This window comes from Rhinatrema bivittatum, chromosome 6 (genome assembly GCF_901001135.1).
Source record: "Rhinatrema bivittatum chromosome 6, aRhiBiv1.1, whole genome shotgun sequence".
NCBI lineage: Eukaryota > Metazoa > Chordata > Amphibia > Gymnophiona > Rhinatrematidae > Rhinatrema > Rhinatrema bivittatum.
The window spans coordinates 182,559,482-182,577,686 of NC_042620.1; the positions used below are offsets into that span (position 1 = coordinate 182,559,482).

Consider the following 18,205-nt stretch of genomic DNA (forward strand, 5'->3'; position numbering starts at 1 on the left):
TCTTCCTTGCAAAAATAAAGAATGACCTTGGTTAAATATTATCCACCACAGCAATTCCTATAGTGTCTATAATGGTAGTCAAAGCAAACCTCCAACAAAGGGGAACTACTGTCACTTTTATCATGGCCAGGATCTTCTGGCCTAAAAGCTTCTTCCCCCCCCAGTACCAGGGCCAGAACATTTCCCTCTGGCTGTTCCTTAATCTGATACACCCCAGGTCTCCAATAAGACCTTTATTACAAAAATAAACTTATATAACTTTCTGTTCAAGAAAAAATGTATTTTTGCCTACAAGGTTTCCTCAGAAAATAAGTAGTCATCTATATACAAAGAGGAAGCCACTTTTTTCTGATGCTGCCCCAAACCAGGCCATGCATGCATTCTAGCTGAAAGCACAGTGGGAAGGGCTGAGTAACACAGGGTATTTTTCAGAACAGATTTAGTGTACTATAATGAGGTATTTTTGAAATACTGCATTGTTCTGTCTTATCTTACCATAACATAGTTCCAGAAGACAACTCAATAGTTTCTATTGCTCACATCCTATTCCCAAGCAGCACATCGATATATTGAATTTCCATTTCAACCCACAAAGGAGCAGGACACTTTAAACACATCATATGTCTGTGCCTGAAGGACCCGGGAAGTAAAAGCACCTGTTTAAAACCAAAACATCTACACTTGCTAACTGTGAACAAAAACAGCTTACAACATGATGCATTGGAACAGACTTCTAGCAATACTTAGGAAAGAGCTTTAAAGTCTTTTATATGTTTGATCTTTCTGCTTTTCGAATTCTATTTGAGGCAATGGGATATCACCACATTATTACACCAATGAAGCTTGTTACATTTGTGCTGATACATATTGCTTTTTCTTATATGGGATAATACTGGGTGGCAGCCTTGATTGGTGGATTAACACTGATCATATGAGCCTCAGAAACAGGACTAGTAACAGAATGAATGTCATGTTGCGTACTGTATTAAGCTTGGCCTGTCAATCTGCTAATACATCTCATTAGCAGCCCTTACCAGTGACATTCAACTTGATATCCATTTATCCTTGTCTGTTTATGAGGTACCAAAAATATACAGGGCTTCACGTTACTATTTTGCAAATAAGAAAGCACAATATCTAACAGCAAAACCACCTTCAAGTCACACCTCAAATGCCTCCTAGCCACACCATTGGAAAAATGTAATTTCTTTATCCAAGAGTTTATGAAACACAAAAATGCTAGCAAGCTTGGAATTTATGAGCTATTATGTTTAAATTATAATTGAGTGTCAGACAAGGAAATACAAAAGCAAAAACTTGAGATCTGGAAAACCCATAACTTAACATGTGTCCTTAGTGTAAAATATAGAGCCAACCTCAGTGCCATGAGGACCCTGTCCTGGGGCTACCCTCATGATATGGCTCTCCAAGTATCTGATTCGTTGCTGCTGCAACTGCTGCTCCTCTGGGCACATTGCACAATTCTCTCCAGCAGAATCCTCCTGCTGGGAATCCAGTTCAAGGACTCAATTCAAGTCTTACTTTTCTCCCAATCTCCTACCAAGCTGGGCTTTGGCCTGTCAGTCTGCTAATCAGGTCCACTAGCAGCATTTATGTTCGTGTAATGTTTTCCCTTATTCCAGGTAACTTTAATTTCTCCATGCTGAGATGACTCGCCTGGTTCTACAGCCCTTGACTTGGCAGACTCCCCTGTAATTGTGCTGAAGGGTAACCGTTTAGGTCAGCTTCTCATGTTGAATCTGGTAGTAACAAGCCTGAATGAAGCAAAATGTATTTATTTAAACATTTTATATACCATTCCATGTCAATATCACAATGGTCTACAAATAGCATTCATAATATTAAAAATAAAATTTATAAAATAAAAAATGAAATAAAAATAAAATATAAATATACTAATACATAGCAGTCAATTCAAAGGAAAACTGGTTCTTACCTGCTAATTTTAGTTCCTGTAGTACCATGGATCAGTCCAGACTCCTGGGTTTTGTCTCCCCCTCCAGCAGATGGAGACAGAGAAGTTTTGACAGACTGTCCTAAACCCTGAGGTGCCACCTACAGTCCCGTCAGTATTTCAATGTATCAAAGCAGAATGATCCAAAACCCAACTCAACTATATATCTGCTATAACTGGGGTTTACTTCCATAGAAATCAGGCTAACTAACCCACATGGCAGCAGAGCCCGTAACAAGTTAGATCAACAATAACAAATTCTAAATTCTGTAAATTACTTATCTGCAGAGCAAATTAACCAAGAATTGAATGAGCAGACTCTCCGTTAGCCCTACGCTGAAAAGGGTGGGACTCTGGACTGATACGTGGTACTACAGGAACGAAAACTATGAGGTAAGAACCAATTTTCCTTTCCCCGTACATACCTGGATCAGTCCAGACTCCTGTGATGTACCAGAGCTCTTCTACCCGGGGTGGGACCCTGAGAGTCCCGCTTGTATCACACCTTCCCCAAAACTCTCAGAGTCTGGGGCTCGCACATCCAATTGAAAAAGACGAGTAAAGGTGTGCAGAGACTTCCAAGTGGCCGCTATTCAAATCTCCTGCGGCAAAATTTGCTGGCACTCAACTCACGAGGCTGCCTGCGAACACATAGAATGTGCTCGGAGACTCTCCGGGAGGGGACGACCACGAAGGAGGTATGCTGAGCCAATGGCTTCTTTTAACCAACGGGCTATAGTAGCCCTAGATGCTTCATGACCTCTTCTGGGACTACTCCACAGTACAAACAGTTGGTCTGACATACGAAAACTATTCGTAACCTCCAAATAACGCAACAGGGCCCGGCGGACATCTAACTTCCGTAACTCAGTAGAGAGGGGGATCAGAACGATCTAAGTCAGAGAAGGATGAAGTTCCACAGACTGATTCAAATGGAAAGAGGATACCACTTTTGGAAGAAAAGCAGGAACTGTCCATAAGGATACTCCTGAATCCGTAATCCGTAAAAAGGGTTCCCTGCAGGATAACGCTTGAAGCTCCGACACTCTGCAGGCCGAAGAAATGGCCACTAGAAAGGACACCTTTAAGGTAAGATCCTTCAAAGTAGCCCTTTTTAGGGGCTCGAATGGCAAGTTACACAGAGCTTTAAGAACCAAGTTTAAATTCCACAACGGACAAGGCCTCTTGAGTGGAGGATGCAGATGTTTCGCCCCCTTAAGAAAACACGCCACGTCCAGATGAGTGGCCAAGGAGACTCCTCGTAACTTACCACGGAAACATCCAAGAGCCGCTACCTGCATGTGTAGTGAGTTGCAGGACAAGCCTTTAGCTAGGCCCACCTGCAAGAAGGAAAGAATATCAGACACCAACGCCCGAGTTGGATCTATCCTGTGTTGAATACACCAGGACTCAAAAATTCCCCATACTCTGACATAAGCTAGTGAGGTAGATGTCTTTCGTGACTGCAAGAGAGTAGCTACCACCACAGAGTATTGTTTGCTCTTCAGATGTTGCCTCTCAAAAGCCATGCTGTGAGACAGAAGTGATCCGCCTCGTCCAAACAAACGGGCCCCTGATGCAGAATATTTGGCAACTCTCGGAACCGCAGGGGCCGTCCACTACTAGGTTGACTAGATCCACAACCAAGGATGCCTTGGCCACTTTGGCGCAATCAGTACCACTTCTGCCGGATGAGCCTCTTCTTCGAAGCACTCTTCTGATCAGTGGCCAGGGCGGAAACACATACAGTAGGACTTCCGTCAGCCAAGGAAGAACCAGGGCATCCACTCCTTCCACTCTTGGCTCCCTGCACCGACTGAAGAAACGAGGAGCCTTGGCGTTACGGAATGTGACCATAAGATCCACGCTCGGTTTGGACCATGAGTCGCATATCATCTGGAAAGCTTCTGCGGAGAGTTCCCACTTGCCGGGAATGAGATGGTGGCGACTGAGAAATTCGGTTTGAATGTTGTCGACTCTGGCAATGAGATAAGGCCGCGATACTGTCTAGATGCTACTCTGCTCAATGAATCAGGAGCTGAGCTTCCATTGCCACCGGTTGGCTCTTGGTCTCTCCTTGGCGATTGATATAAGCCACTGTTGTTGCGTTGTCCGACAGGACTCTGACCGATTTCCCTTGCAGAAGTGGCAGAAAGGCTTGCAACGCCAATTTTACCACTCTGGTCTCCAGACGGTTAATTGACCACCTTGATTCTTCCAGTGACCATAGTCCCTGAACCAATCTGTCTTGACAAACTACTCCCCATCCAGAGAGGCTGGCATCCGTGGTCACTATCTTCCAAACAGGCACTTCCAGGGGCACACCCTGGTTCAAGTGGTCCGAGAGGAGCCACCATTCGAGACTGGACAGAGCAGAATCTGTAAGAGGAAGTAGAAGATGAAACTGTTTGGAAACCGGGTTCTATATGAGCAAATGCCCATGACACTAACTCTAGAGTGGATGCCATGGAACCAAGGACCCTCAAGTAATCCCATACTCTTGGAGGATTTTTGGACAACAAATCTCAAATCTGTCCTTCCAGTTTGACAATGTGGTCCTCGGTAAGAAATACTCTCCCCTGCCACATGTCGAACGAAGCTCCCAGGAATTCCAAGGACTGTGAGGGAGTTAGGTGGCTCTTGGCAGGATTGACTATCCAACCGAGACACTGTAGCAGCTGAAGCACTCTGCTCACCACCAAACGACAGAGATCCTCCAATTTTGCCCGAATCAGCCAGTCGTCCAGGTATGGATGCACAAAAAGCCCTTCCTTTCTCAGGTGCGCCACCACCACGACCATGATTTTGGTAAAGGTCCTGGGTGCCGTAGCCAGACCAAAGGGTAGAGCACAAAATTTAAAATGATCTCCCAGAACGGAAAAGCGCAGGAACGTCTGGTGGTCGGGACGGATACCGATGTGTAAATACACTTCGGTTAGATTGAGGGATGCTAGGAACTCGCCCTTGTGAACAGAAGCGATGACCGACCGCCGAGTCTCCATGCAAAAGTGTGGAACACGAAGGCATCTGTTTACTCCCTTCAGGTCTAGGATGGGCCGGTAGGTGCCATCTTTCTTTGGAACCACAACGTAAATGGAGTAACGTCCCTTTCATCGTCCTGTGGGAGGAACTGGAACAATTGCTCCCAGATCAATAAGGTGTCATATAGTGTCCTGGACCACCTGATGTTTCTCTTTGTACGAGCAAGGGGAGATTAGGAAGTGGTCCCCGAAGGTGGTGAGCAAAATCTAAAGCATAGCCTTGTTTTATCACCGTGAGGACCCACTGATCTGTCATTAACTTGGCCCATTCCTCATAAAACTGAGTCAGTCTGCCTCCTACAAGCGGAACAGAGGAATGGACCAGCCGCATTTCATTGAGAGGGTTTGACCCCCTCCTGCGGTTTGAGGGGCCCAGGATCTTCCGAATCTACAGCCATGAAAGGACTGAGACCATGAGGGCTGCCTGCCTGTAGCCTGTCTGAAGGAGGAACCCGACGAACAAGAAGCTTGGAATCTATGATTCCCTATGAAACGAGACTGGGAAGGGAAAGTACCCTTTGGTCTAGGCTTATCCTCAGGCAGGCGGTGGACCTTGTTCTCTCCCAAGGATTGGATCATATCTTTCAGTTCCTTTCTGAACAGTAATTTTCCTTTAAATGGCAAAGATCCCAACTGAGCTTTAGAGGAGATGTTGGCCGACCAGTTCCTCACCAGAGTAGGCGGTGGGCCGAAACAGCCGCCACCATGGATCGGGCTGAGGTACAGAGCAGGTCATACAAGGCATCCGCGCTGTACGCCACCGCGGCTTCTAAGTGTCCTGCCTGAAAGGTCTGCTCCTGAGAGAGAGAGAAGTAATGTTCTGCAGATGTTGGACCCAACGAAACCCCGCATGCAAAGAAAAGCTGCTGCACATAGCAACTCTGACCCCCAGCGCAGAAACTTCAAATATGCGCGTGAGCTGCACCTCAAGCTTACGGTCCTGAAGATCTCGAAGTGCCGTCGCTCCTGTCACCGGGAAGGTGGTCTTTTTGGTTACAGCAGACACCGCTGCGTCCACTTTAGGCATTCTCAACAGATCCAAAGCCTACTCGGGCAGGGGATACAGTTTATCCTTTGCTTTGCTGACTTTCAGCCCCAACTCTGGAATGTCCCATTCATGGAACAGTAAATCTGTGACGGACAAATGAAAGGAAAAAAACCTTGTTGGCCCCCCGGAGACCCACCATGACCGGGTCAATGCTCCCCAATCGGGAATCTTCCTTAGGTACCTCAATACCTAATTCTTCCAAAACAGCAGGGGTGAGGGGGTCCAACTCATCTCTTCTAAAGAGATGGACCACCTTAGGGTCATCTCCTTCCAAGCCCTGTGGCTTGACCTGGTCCAAGTTACCTTCAGAACACAGCCTTCAGAGCCTCCCAGGGGGTTGGCAGGTCCCGAGGGAACAACCCCCCTGGTATTTGAGGCACTTGGAGCAAGGGGTTGTTTTGTTTTTTGTAAACTAACTAAATTTCTTTTTTTTTCACACAACTAACTGACTAAGACCAGACTATAGATTTTACACCTCCCCCATCTGCTGGAGACAGAGAAATACTGATGGACTGTAGGTGGTACCTCAGGGTTTAGGACAGAGTCCATCAAACTTCTCTGTTTCCATTTGCTGGAGGGGAGGCAAAACCCAGGAGTCTGGACTGATCTGGGTACGTACAGGGAACAGGTTGTCACATTTAATCTTTCTTGCTTCCAACCTAGATAGAGCTCTCATCATTAATATTGCTATTCATAACTGAAATTCTCTCGCTTTCGCTCTGTCTCAAACAAGGTTATATGCATTTTTAAACAACCATGTTTTAAACTCACATTTAAATCTCTTCATATCTGTAAATATGTGCAATATCTCAGGTAATGAGTTCCATAGTTTAGGACCTACTATGGAAAAAGCACAGTCTCCTACTTTATTATTTAAAGGTTTTTATATGCCGATAACAGTTTGCACATTGTATCAGTTTACAAGTAACGAATAATAATGATAGAGAAATACTTGTGTCAAGTGTGCACTCCGTAATGTTGGAATAACAAAAAAACCTTTGTTTTGAGATCTTAATACTCGCTGCGGAGTGTATAGATTTAGTGTTCCTCCAATCAGACCAGTATCATTTGAATGAATAATTTTAAATATTAAAATTAGAACTTTATAATAAATTCTAAATTGCACTGGTAACCAGTGCAGTGAAATCAAAAAAGGTGTTATGTGTTTTTTAAACCCTAGTAGGAATCTAACTTAAGCATTTTGTAATAATTGTGAAGTTCCCTGTACGTACCCGGATCTGTCCAGACTCCTGGGTTTTGCCTCCCCTCCAGCAGATGGAGACAGAAGTTTTGAACGACTCTGCCCTATACCTTGAGGTGCCACCTACAGTCCATCAGTATTTCTCTGTCTCCAGCAGATGGTGGAGGTGAAAAATCCTATAGTCTGAGGTAGTTGTAAAAAGTTTGGATAGAGGTTTTTTTTCTCTTAGTGTAGTTAGCTGACAGGAATTAGGCAGCTACTCCTTTAAAAAAAAAAAAAAAAAAAGACAAACAAGAACAGCTAGACAGCTTGCCTGTGCTTGCCTCCCAGGGGGTTGTTAGGTCCTGAGGGGACCATCCCCCCCTGGTATTTGAGGCTCCGGAGATTTTTGTGGTCAAGGACCCGTCCTTCACGCCTGGTCCCAGCGCTGGGGTCATACCGGGGAGCCTGGCTCACTCACCCCCGGCGGCACAGAACCTGTGTAAAAACAACAAAAAACGCTTTAGGATTCAAGCAAAGGCAGTGCTGGTAAACAGTGAATCCATTTTATTATTCTAACTGAAATGGTTTTCAGCCTTTGTCTCAGTTTTTCTCTTTTCCGCCGGTTGGGACCTCCGATGCTGCATGGAGCGGCTTTTAGAGCTTTTGGAGAGATGGGCTATGTTCGGCATGCCTCCCCGGGAGGGGGGTGGGGGGGGGGGGGAAGAAGAGGACTCGTCCTCGACCGCATGTGGAAGCATTGTCGCATCGAGCCAGGAGTCGGCGAAACGGAGTGACCAGCGGCGTCCCCCTCTAGACCCGTTCCCGCTAAGCGTGGGAACAGAAGCCATATTGGAAACTTTTCGGGCAGCTACGAGAGCTGCAGTGGGAAAGAAAGTCTCCCCTTACCTTATCGCCACATCGTATGCCCCCGCAGGGGGCAGACCCTTATCTGGAGTGGCAGGCGATGCAGAGGAGGGCTCTGATGGGGCCTCAGACTCCTCAGATTCCTCTTTTTCTTCCGAGTTTATATTATTGCTGCAGAAAGCATGTAAAGCCAGGCGGGCAGCGCGGAGGCAATCTGGGGGTAGGGCTTCGGGCACTCTGGGTGTCCAGCCTTCAAAAAAAGGGCTAAGCTCCCGGATCGAGATCAAGATCGGGAGCCAGTCTCATGGGACAGCCGCCTAGACGAACAGATGATTCTTCCTCCCAGGATTCCGATTTGGAGGGCCGGGAGCCGGCTGATCAATCCTTGCAGGGCACGGACGCTGCAGCCCACCAAGACAATGTGGTAGGGTCTAAACCCCACGTGGTGGAAGGGGATGACCCAAAGGTAGACCGCCTTTTTAGGAGAGATGAATTGGGTCCCCTAATTCCTGCAGTTCTGGAGGAGCTGGGCATTGATGCCCCTCAGGAAAATTCTCGCATGGGGGCAGTGGATCCCGTCATGGTGGGGGCTCTGGGGTCCGACCAAGTCCTTTCCCTTTCATCTTTCAGTAACTGACCTGCTGTTCCAGGAGTGGGACACCCCAGATTTAGGCCTGAAGGTTAGCAAGACTATGGATAAACTTTACCCATTACCTGAAGAGGCCTTGGACCTCCTTCGAATCCCTAAGGTTGATGCTGCGGTATCTGCATTCTCCAAGAAGACTACCATCCCTGTTACTGGTGCGACGGCCCTCAAGGACCTTCAAGACTGGAAGCTAGAGGTTTACCTGAAGAAAATCTTTGAGGTTTCTGCACTGGGGGTCTGGGCTGCTATGTGCAGCAGCTTCACTTTGAGAGCAGGTCTTCGCTGGGTGCAAATCTTGCAGGCTAATGCATCTCTCTCTGATGAGGAGGCTATACAAGCGGGACGTTTGGAGGTGGCGGTAGCTTACAGCGCTGATGCCCTATATGACCTACTCTGGACATCTGGTAGGACTATGATCTCGGCAGTTTCAGCCCGTAGACACCTCTAGTTGAGGAACTGGTCTGCGGATGTCTCCTCAAAGGCACAACTGGGCTCTCTGCCTTTTAAAGGAAAACCTTTTGGGAAGGAACTTGAAGATATGATTCAATCCTTAGGAGAAAATAAGGTTCATCATCTGCCAGAGGATCATCCCAGGCAGAGAAGTTCTTTTTCCTCACGATCCCGATTCAACAGGCGTTTCCGCTTCTCCCAATCCTTGGGTGCTGCGGCAGGCAGCAATCCTGGTCTCAGTCCTAGTCCTTTTGTGGCCATCGCTTCGGCAGGCCTGAATCCCACAATGAACAGGAGGGACCAAGTCCTCACAATGAAGTGAGGCCGGTTCATTCCTCAACTCCGGAGGTAGGAGGCAGACTGTCTCTGTTTTACGAGGAATGGACCAAGATAATATTGGACCAGTGGGTCCTCAGCGTGATAAAACATGGTTACGCTTTAGATTTTGTTCAACATCTTCGACACCGACATCTAGTGTCTCCATGTGCTTACCAAGAAAAACGTCAGGCTGTGCGCAACACTTCACAACGCCTTTTCGAGCTCTCAGCCCTTATACTGGTTCCTCTGGTGGAACAGCGAAAGGGTCGTTATTCCATCTACTTCGTTGTGCCCAAGAAAGAGGGCACCTTTCGGCCCATTCGCGATCTAAAAAGAGTCAGATATCTTAGAGTTCCTCGATTTTGCATGGAAACTCTGAGGTCAGTAACTGCATCGGTGCGTAAGGGAGAATTCCTAGCGTCGCTGGATCTCACAGAGGCATACTTACACATCGGCATCAGGACCCGTCACCAGGCGTTCCTGAGGTTTTCTATCCTGGGACATCATTATCAGTTTCGAGCTCTATTGTTCGGACTTGCCACGGCTTCCAGAACCTTCACCAAGATTATGGTTGTGGTGGTGGCACAACTCAGAAAGGAAGGTCTGTTTTTGCACTCTTACCTAGACAACTGGCTGATTCGGGCAAAGTTGGAGTCACTTTGCCACTTGGCAATTCAAAGAGTACTTCAGCTTCTGCATTCTCTAGGTTAGGTGATCAACTTTGCCAAGAGCCACCTTGTTCCCTACCAATCTTTGGAATTCCTGGGAGTCCTATTCGACACACATCAGGGGAGAGTTTTCCTTACCAAGAACCATGTCGTCAAATTGCAGGGTCAAGTGTGGGAACTGCTGGCCAACCACCTTCCCAGAGTATGGGATTACTTGAGAGTCTTCAGATCGATGGCCTCCACTCTGGAACTGGTTCCATGGGCCTTTGCTCATATGAGATCTCTACAATCAGCATTGCTTTCTCGCTGGAGCCTGGTCTCCGAACAATTTCATCTTCCTCCTACATATTTGGCACGATCCAGTCTCGGGTGGTGGCGGCTTCTTTTGCACAACTTGAGCCAGGGGGTGCCCCTGGAGGTGCCAGATTGGACTGTGGTCACCACGGACACCAGTCTTTCCAGATGGGGAGCTGTTTGTCAAGAGAGATCGGTACAGAGGCAATGGTCGGAGGAGGAATCTCAATGGTCGATCAACCTTCTGGTTAGTGTTGCAGTCGTTCCTGCCACTTTTGCAGGGCAAGTCAGTCAGGATTCTGTCAGACAACGCAACTATAATGGCTTATATCAATCACCAAGGAGGAACCAAGAGTCAGCCGGTAGCGCTGGAGGTCCATCTGCTGATATCCTGGGCAGAGAGGCACCTGGTCAGCATTGCCGCCTCTCACATAGTCAGAGTCGACAACATTCAGGCCGATTTTCTCAGTCGTCACTGTCTGGATCCCGGAGAGTGGGAACTCGCCGCCGAGGCTTTTCAGCTCATTTGCAACACATGGGGTCGGCCGAGAATGTACCTGATGGCAACGTTCCAGAATGCCAAAGCCCCATGTTTCTTCAGTCGATGTAGGCAGATGGGAGCGGAAGGGGTGGATGCCCTGGTTCTCCCCTGGCCGAGCAGCATTCTGCTGTACGTATTTCCCCCTTGGCCTCTGATTGGCAAGGTGCTACACTGAATAAAAGCTCACCCATCAGACGTAATTCTGGTGGCTCCGGAGTGGCCACGAAGTCCATGGTTCACAGATCTGGTCAACCTAAAGGTGGAAGGCCCCTTGCGGTTCTGGGATTTTCCGAATCTTCCATGTCAAGGCCTCGTTTGTTTGGAAGAGGCAGATCGCTTTAGTCTAGCGGCATGGCTTTTGAAAGGCAGTGTCTAAAAAGCAAGGGCTATTCAGAAGCGGTGGTAGCTACCTTATTGTGATCAAGAAAAATGTCTACCTCCCTAGCGTACGTCAGGGTGTGGGGAATTTTTGAAGTCTGGTGTGCTGAACACAAGAGGAGGAATAGCCTAGGGAGGAGGAATAGCCTATGAACCAGGAGATCAAGGTTCAAGTCCCGCTGTCGCTCCTTGTGACCTTGGGCAAGTCACTTTACCCTACATTGCCTCAGGTACAAAAACTTAGATTGTAAGCCCTCTGGGGATAGAGAAATACCTACAGTACCTGAATGTAAACCGGTGTGATATCTCAATTGAGATGAATGTCGGTATATAAAAATAATTAAAAAAAAAAAAAAGATAGACCCTATTCGAGCATCTGTTTCTGACATTTTATCCTTTTTGCAGGCAGGTCTGTCTAAGGGCTTATCGTGCAGCTCCTTACATGTACAGGTAGCGGCGCTTGGGTGTCTCCGTGGTAAGGTTCAGGGGGCTTCCTTAGCAGCGCATCTGGACATAGCGCGTTTTCCCTGGGGGGCTAAGCATTTATATCCTCCTGTTAAGAATCTTTGTCCTTCGTGGAATCTAAATTTGGTTCTTAAAGCCCTGTGTGCTGCACCATTTGAGCCTCTGAAGAAAGCGACGTTGAAAGATCTCATGTTGAAAGTGATTTTTCTTGTGGCCAATGCGTCTGCTCGTAGAGTGTTGGAGATTCAGGCTTTGTCCTGCCGGGAACCATTTCTAAGAATTTCTGACACGGGAGTTTCCTTGCGGATGGTTCCTTCTTTTCTACCTAAGGTGGTTTCCGCTTTTCATTTGAACCAATCAGTGGAACTCCCGTCCTTTCCAGACTTGAATCCTTCGGATCCTCATTCTACAGACCTGCAAAAACTAGATGTGCGTCGAGTGCTGCTGAGATATTTGGAAGTTACCAATAGCTTCCGCATGTCTGACATCTTTTTGTGCCCAAAAAGGGGTCATAAAGTTTCTAGTGCTACAATTGCCTGCTGGTTAAAGGAGGCTATAAGTTCAGCTTATTTGCTCCACGGCAAGTCCTGTCCCACCAGTCTTCGGGCACATTCTGCATGCTCACAAGCAACTTTGTGGGCGGAGTATCAACAGATTTCACCACAAGAGATTTGTAGGGCGGCTACTTGGAAGTCTTTACACATTTTCGCTAGACACTACAGGTTAGATGTTCAGGCCCCAGGTTCTGGGGGGTTTGTGGAGGGTATGATTCGAGCGGGACTCTTAGGGTCCCATCCCAAGTAAGAAAGCTCTGGTATATCCCAAGAGTCTGGTCTGATCCAGGTACGTACAGGGAAAGGAAAATTGGTTCTTACCTGCTAATTTTCGTTCCTATAGTACCACGGATCAGTCCAGAGCCCCGCCCATTTCTGTGAAGAAGTTAACGGAGAGTCCGCTCATTCAGCACTTGTTATTTCTAATCTTCAGATTGGTTATACAGTTGATGAATTTTCATGAGTTCTTTTTCCAGGTTCTGTTACCATTTGGGATTTGTGAGTCTGGTCCGGAACATATGTCTCTGATTTACTGTTATATAGTTAGTTTAGTTTGGGGACCATTCTGCTTTGATACGGATCAATACCGACGGACTGTAGGTGGCACCTCAAGGTACAGGGCAGAGTCATTCAAAACTTCTCTGTCTCCATCTGCTGGAGGGGAGACAAAACCCAGGAGTCTGGACTGATGCATGGTACTACAGGAACGAAAATTAGCAGGTAAGAACCAATTTTCCTTTCTTAAAGATCTAATGTTTCTTGCTCAAGTTATTGACACAAGCTGATATTTTCAGCAATTCAGCAGACAATTATTTCTTACATAATGGCATTCAAAGCAACAACCAACAAATTTTAAACATTTCTTTTTGTTAATAAATAAGAGCATATTTTATTGTGAATATGCACTCTTTTTAAATAGTCTTTCTTAATTTCACTGTTCAGCTGCCTGCTATATTTATGGCTTAAATTTAGCAAAGTAATGCCTGCATGAGATTACAATTAAGATTTATACAGATTTAGATTCATAGTGAGAGGAGCTGCTGCCAGAAGCATTCAAAATGTTTAAAGGGACACTGACAAAGTTAGTACAACTGGAAATTTGAATATCTCAAAAAAACAAAACAAAACAAAAAAAAACCCAAGATAAATTTTTACATTAGATTACAAGATGAAAACTCAAAACAGTCCTGTTCCAAAGATTCATCATCAGGGTGACAGACATTTTGGCTAATATGTCCCTGTTACTGGATTTCTAAACCTGGTATTGCTACACACAGTGGGGCGGATTTTAAAAGCCCTGCTCGCGTAAATCCGCCCGGATTTACACGAGCAGGGCCTTGCGCGCCGGCGCGCCTATTTTCCATAGGCCTGCTGGCGCGCGCAGAGCCCCGGGACTTGCGCAAGTCCCGGGGTTTTTTGTCGGGGGCGTGTCGGGGGCGGGGCCGATCGATGCGGCATTTTGGGGGCGGGACGCGGCATTTCGGGGGCGGGCCCGGGGGCATGGTTTCGGCCCGGGGCGGTCCAGGGGCGTGGCCGCGCCCTCTGGAACCGCCCCCAGGTCGCGTCTCGCTAGCGGCCCGCTGGCGCGCGGGGATTTACTTCTCCCTCCGGGAGGCGTAAATCCCCGAACAAAGGTAGGGGGGGGGGGTTAGATAGGGCCGGCGGGGGGTGGGTTAGACAGAGGAAGGGAGGGGAAGGTGAAGGGAGGGCAAAAGCAAGTTCCCTCCGAGGCCGCTCCAATTTCGGAGCGGCCTTGGAGGGAACGGAGGCAGGCTGCGCGGCTTGGCGCGCGCCGGCTGCACAAAATCGGCAGCCTTGCGCGCGCCGATCCTGGATTTTAGCAGCAAAATTTGTAAAAGCGCTGCCATTCATGAAGGAGGCAGCAAACACATTTAAATAAATCTAAATTATTTTCCTCTTCTGTGTCTGAGCAAAATGCATTTTCCAGTAAAAAAAACAAAACAAAACAACCACCACAGTGAGAAAGATAAATAGCCTTGGCATGGTCCAAACATTGCAGACACAAGGGTGTAACAATATTTTAAGTGAACAAAAAACAAGTTAAGGGACAGGCTAGTGATTGTATACCTTGGATATAAAAAAGAGCAAAGGTGATGTTTAAAGGAGGAAAGATCAGGGGCCAACAGCACATCAGGAAGGATTATTTAGCACAATTTAAGGTAATGAAAAACCCAACTTTCTAATACCTCTCACATGCATAGGCAGGAGTGGAGGATACAGAAAGGGTTATTTATCACTACTAAAATATTTCTGCAATCCCAGGAAACAATGGAAACCCCTAGCATAAAAAAACACCTTCAAGCTATTGCCACCTTCTGTCATGAAAGCAAGAGGGGAAAACTATCTCTGCAATGACCAGAGTAGTAAGGTTTTGGGAGAAATCTCTGGGTAGTTGTAAATGAAGGGCTCATGACAGATCCCAGCCTGGCTTTTAATTGAGCTGGAAGAGAAAGAGTTGTGCATAAATGTGTGTGTGTGTGGGTAGGACTGAGGGATTAACTGGTCAAAAAAAAAGATGAGGTTGAGGAATAGAGAATGGTAAAAATACCATAGAGAAGAGAGTCAGCAGAAAAGGAAATGTAACTTTCAAAAGCTGGCAATGCAAAGCTGGTACATTAAAAAAAAAAATGTAACATATAAACACAGGACACGTGGCAGAAGAGGAGAAACACTATTAACGAAATTAGAGACAGAACAAGGCAGAAAAAACCATACAAAATTAACAAGAAGCACAGAATAAGTGAGACTAAATAATAGAAGTGTGATGACATTTTAAAACATTTATAAAACAGAGGATAAGATGATTCATGTATATGGCAAATTTTTGAAGATGTGCAAAGCAATAATGCATTACTTTTTAGTTCAATTTATGGTCAAAATTGGGTTCAATTATTCCCATTTTTAGTTCCAGAAGTTTAAACCATTGTTCTCCTGACCTTCACCAATTTAGCAGGATCACAAGTGGTTACCCAAGCCCACAACACCCCTCCTCAATTTCTAGGCAAAATCCAGCCTCAGATCAGATATTTTAGACATAGCATAACGGTAAGGCTGATACAAGTTTTCAGTTTAGAGATACTGCTCTTGCTTACCTTCAGAGTAGTGAACATGATACCCTGCTCCCCATGCTGGAGATATGGATCCATCAAGTCCTCAATCAGATGAACCTCAGAGCCTAAATTCCTTATCCTACAACAAAATAATAGAGCTCAGTTTTCTCTCTCAATCATCACCTGGCTGAGATTGATCCTGCAGTAGATTTCAGACACAATCTTCCTCTTGACTTAACAGCCTGCTGTCCATTGCAAGCAGTGATATCTTCTCCATATAGGTAACTATATTGACAGCTTTTGCTATCTGGCTTCAGTTGATAGGCTAAATGCTCAATTATTAAAAAAAACTTTTTAACAAAGTGGTAAGTGATTCATAAAAATGATGCCCCACCTGGCCCGAAGCACAACATAGAGGAAAACAGGAAACAGATCATCCATGGACCACAAGAATTCTTCTTGTAGTATCTGAAGTACTTCCTGTGTGATCTCCTCAAACGTCTGCTGGATGACCTTCAATTTGTCAGATGGGGTGAAGGTTGTGCTAAGGTGAAACAGAATTAAGACAAACTGCTTGAAACCTCTATTTAATTTAATAATCATGCAGCTGGTTAATAAATTTCAGCTAATCATGTTCCTCAACAAGAGAAGAACAGTATCCAGTTACCTAGAATCGCCAAGTCTAGATTGTTACTAGGATGTACGGATGAGAAATCAGAGATAAATGTAAAACAGAAAACAATGCAAGAAGGAACCATAAAATGTTTTATTTTTTGTATTTCTGATCCACAGAGATATGAAACAAACAGAACGAACGATAGAATGTCCTCTCTGATTGTACTAATCTAAAATGGAATCCTGGACCAAACCATAGCATCTGATCATTCCCCACCTCCATTTTTCTTCATAAAAGATACATCAGAAGGTAGACCTGCTCTACAATTCTCTGCCAAGAAGATTCAATTATAGTAGGACAAATGAAGAGTTCAGTTTTTATTCCCAATTCTAACATTAAGTTGAAAATTCAAATAGAATGCAAAGTACAATGGAGGTATAAGCTGTAGGGACAGGTTTTCCAAAAGAACTTATTTTACAAGTGGCAAAATAGTCATCAAGTTCTAAGGACTTCCATCCAATAATGACCCTAGTCAGAATTAGATCAAAAGATACAAGGCCAAATAATTTGTATGCACAGTCTGCAATCCTTTCCAAAATCAGTTTTAGAAATGTAGGTTCTGGGGCTAAGACAAAGGCCAAATGGTCTGATCATAAAAATAACCTCTGGTTATAAACCTTTTCCATTTTATTTCCCAAAAGCAAATGGAGAATAAGTCCACACTCAATAGTGTATCAAAGGAGGAAGCAGAATGTAGTCTTTACAGCTTTATAGCAATATGTCTTTATCATTCCAAAGAAACTCCACAATTTGGGGTAAAATAATCAGTTTAGTAAAGGTTGGTATCCCCCGACACGGTTGCCGTGTTTTAAGAACATGCCATATTGGGTCAGACCAAGGGTCCATCAAGCCCAGCATCCTGTTTCCAACAGTGGCCAATCCAGGCCATAGGAACCTGGCAAGTACCCAAAAACTAAGTCTATTCCATGTTACCGTTGCTAGTAATAGCAGTGGCTATTTTCTAAGTCAACTTAATTAATAGCAGGTAATGTACTTCTCCTCCAAGAACTTATCCATTCCTTTTTTAAACACAGCTACACTAACTGCACTAACCACATCCTCTGGCAACAAATTCCAAAGTTTAATAGTGCGTTGAGTGAAAAAGAACTTTCTCCGATTGGTTTTAAATGTGACACATGCTAACTTCAAGGAGTGCCCCCTAGTCTTTCTACTATCCGAAAGAGTAAATAACTGATTCACATTAACCATTTCTAGACCTCTCATGATTTTAAACACCTCTATCATATCCCCCCTCAGCAGTCTTCTCCAAGCTGAAAAGTCCTAACCTCTTTAGTCTTTCCTCATAGGGGAGCTGATCCATTCCCTTTGTGATTTTGGTCGCCCTTCTCTGTACTTTCTCCATCGCAACTATATCTTTTTTGAGATGCGGCGACCAGAATTGTACACAGTATTCAAGGTGCGGTCTCACCATGGAGCTACAGAGGCATTATGACATTTTCCGTTTTATTTACCTTTCTAATAATTCCCAACATTGTTTGCTTTTTTGACTGCTGCAGCACACTGAACCGACGATTTCAATGTGTTATCCACTATGACGCCTAGATCTCTTTCTTGGGTGATAGCTCCTAATATGGAACCTAACATTGTGTAACTATAGTATGGGTTATTTTTCCCTATATGCATCACCTTATACTTGTCCACATTAAATTTCATCTGCCATTTCGATGCCCAATTTATCACAATCTGCTTGTGATTTAACTACTCTGAACAATTTTGTATCATCTGCAAATTTGATTACCTCACTTGTCATATTTCTTTCCAGATCATTTATAAATATATTGAAAAGTACACGTCCCAAAACAGATCCCTGAGGCACTCCACTGCCCACTCCCTTCCACTGAGAAAATTGTCCATTTAATACTACTCTTTGTTTCCTGTGTTTTAGCCAGTTTGTAAGCCACGAAAGGACATCGCCACCTATCCCATGACTTTTTACTTTCCCTAGAAGCCTCTCATGAGGAACTTTGTCAAACACCTTCTGAAAATCCAAATATACTACATGCCCCACAGGC

General features: G+C 45.4%; 1 protein-coding gene across 2 annotated transcripts in view; it reads right to left on the bottom strand.

Moving 5' to 3' along the window:
* Positions 1 to 751: 751 nt before the first annotated feature.
* ALS2 (alsin Rho guanine nucleotide exchange factor ALS2) overlaps positions 752 to 18,205 on the bottom strand; it is a 282,347-nt gene continuing 264,893 nt past the window's right edge. For both annotated transcript variants that reach the window (XM_029606273.1, XM_029606274.1), the window contains exons 32-34: positions 15,891 to 16,040; positions 15,539 to 15,635; positions 752 to 1,775 (exon numbers count right to left, since the gene is read on the bottom strand). In XM_029606273.1, the coding sequence (XP_029462133.1) occupies positions 1,737 to 1,775; positions 15,539 to 15,635; positions 15,891 to 16,040 (286 nt within the window). In that variant the 3' untranslated portion in view covers positions 752 to 1,736. The remainder of the gene's footprint in view (positions 1,776 to 15,538; positions 15,636 to 15,890; positions 16,041 to 18,205) is intronic.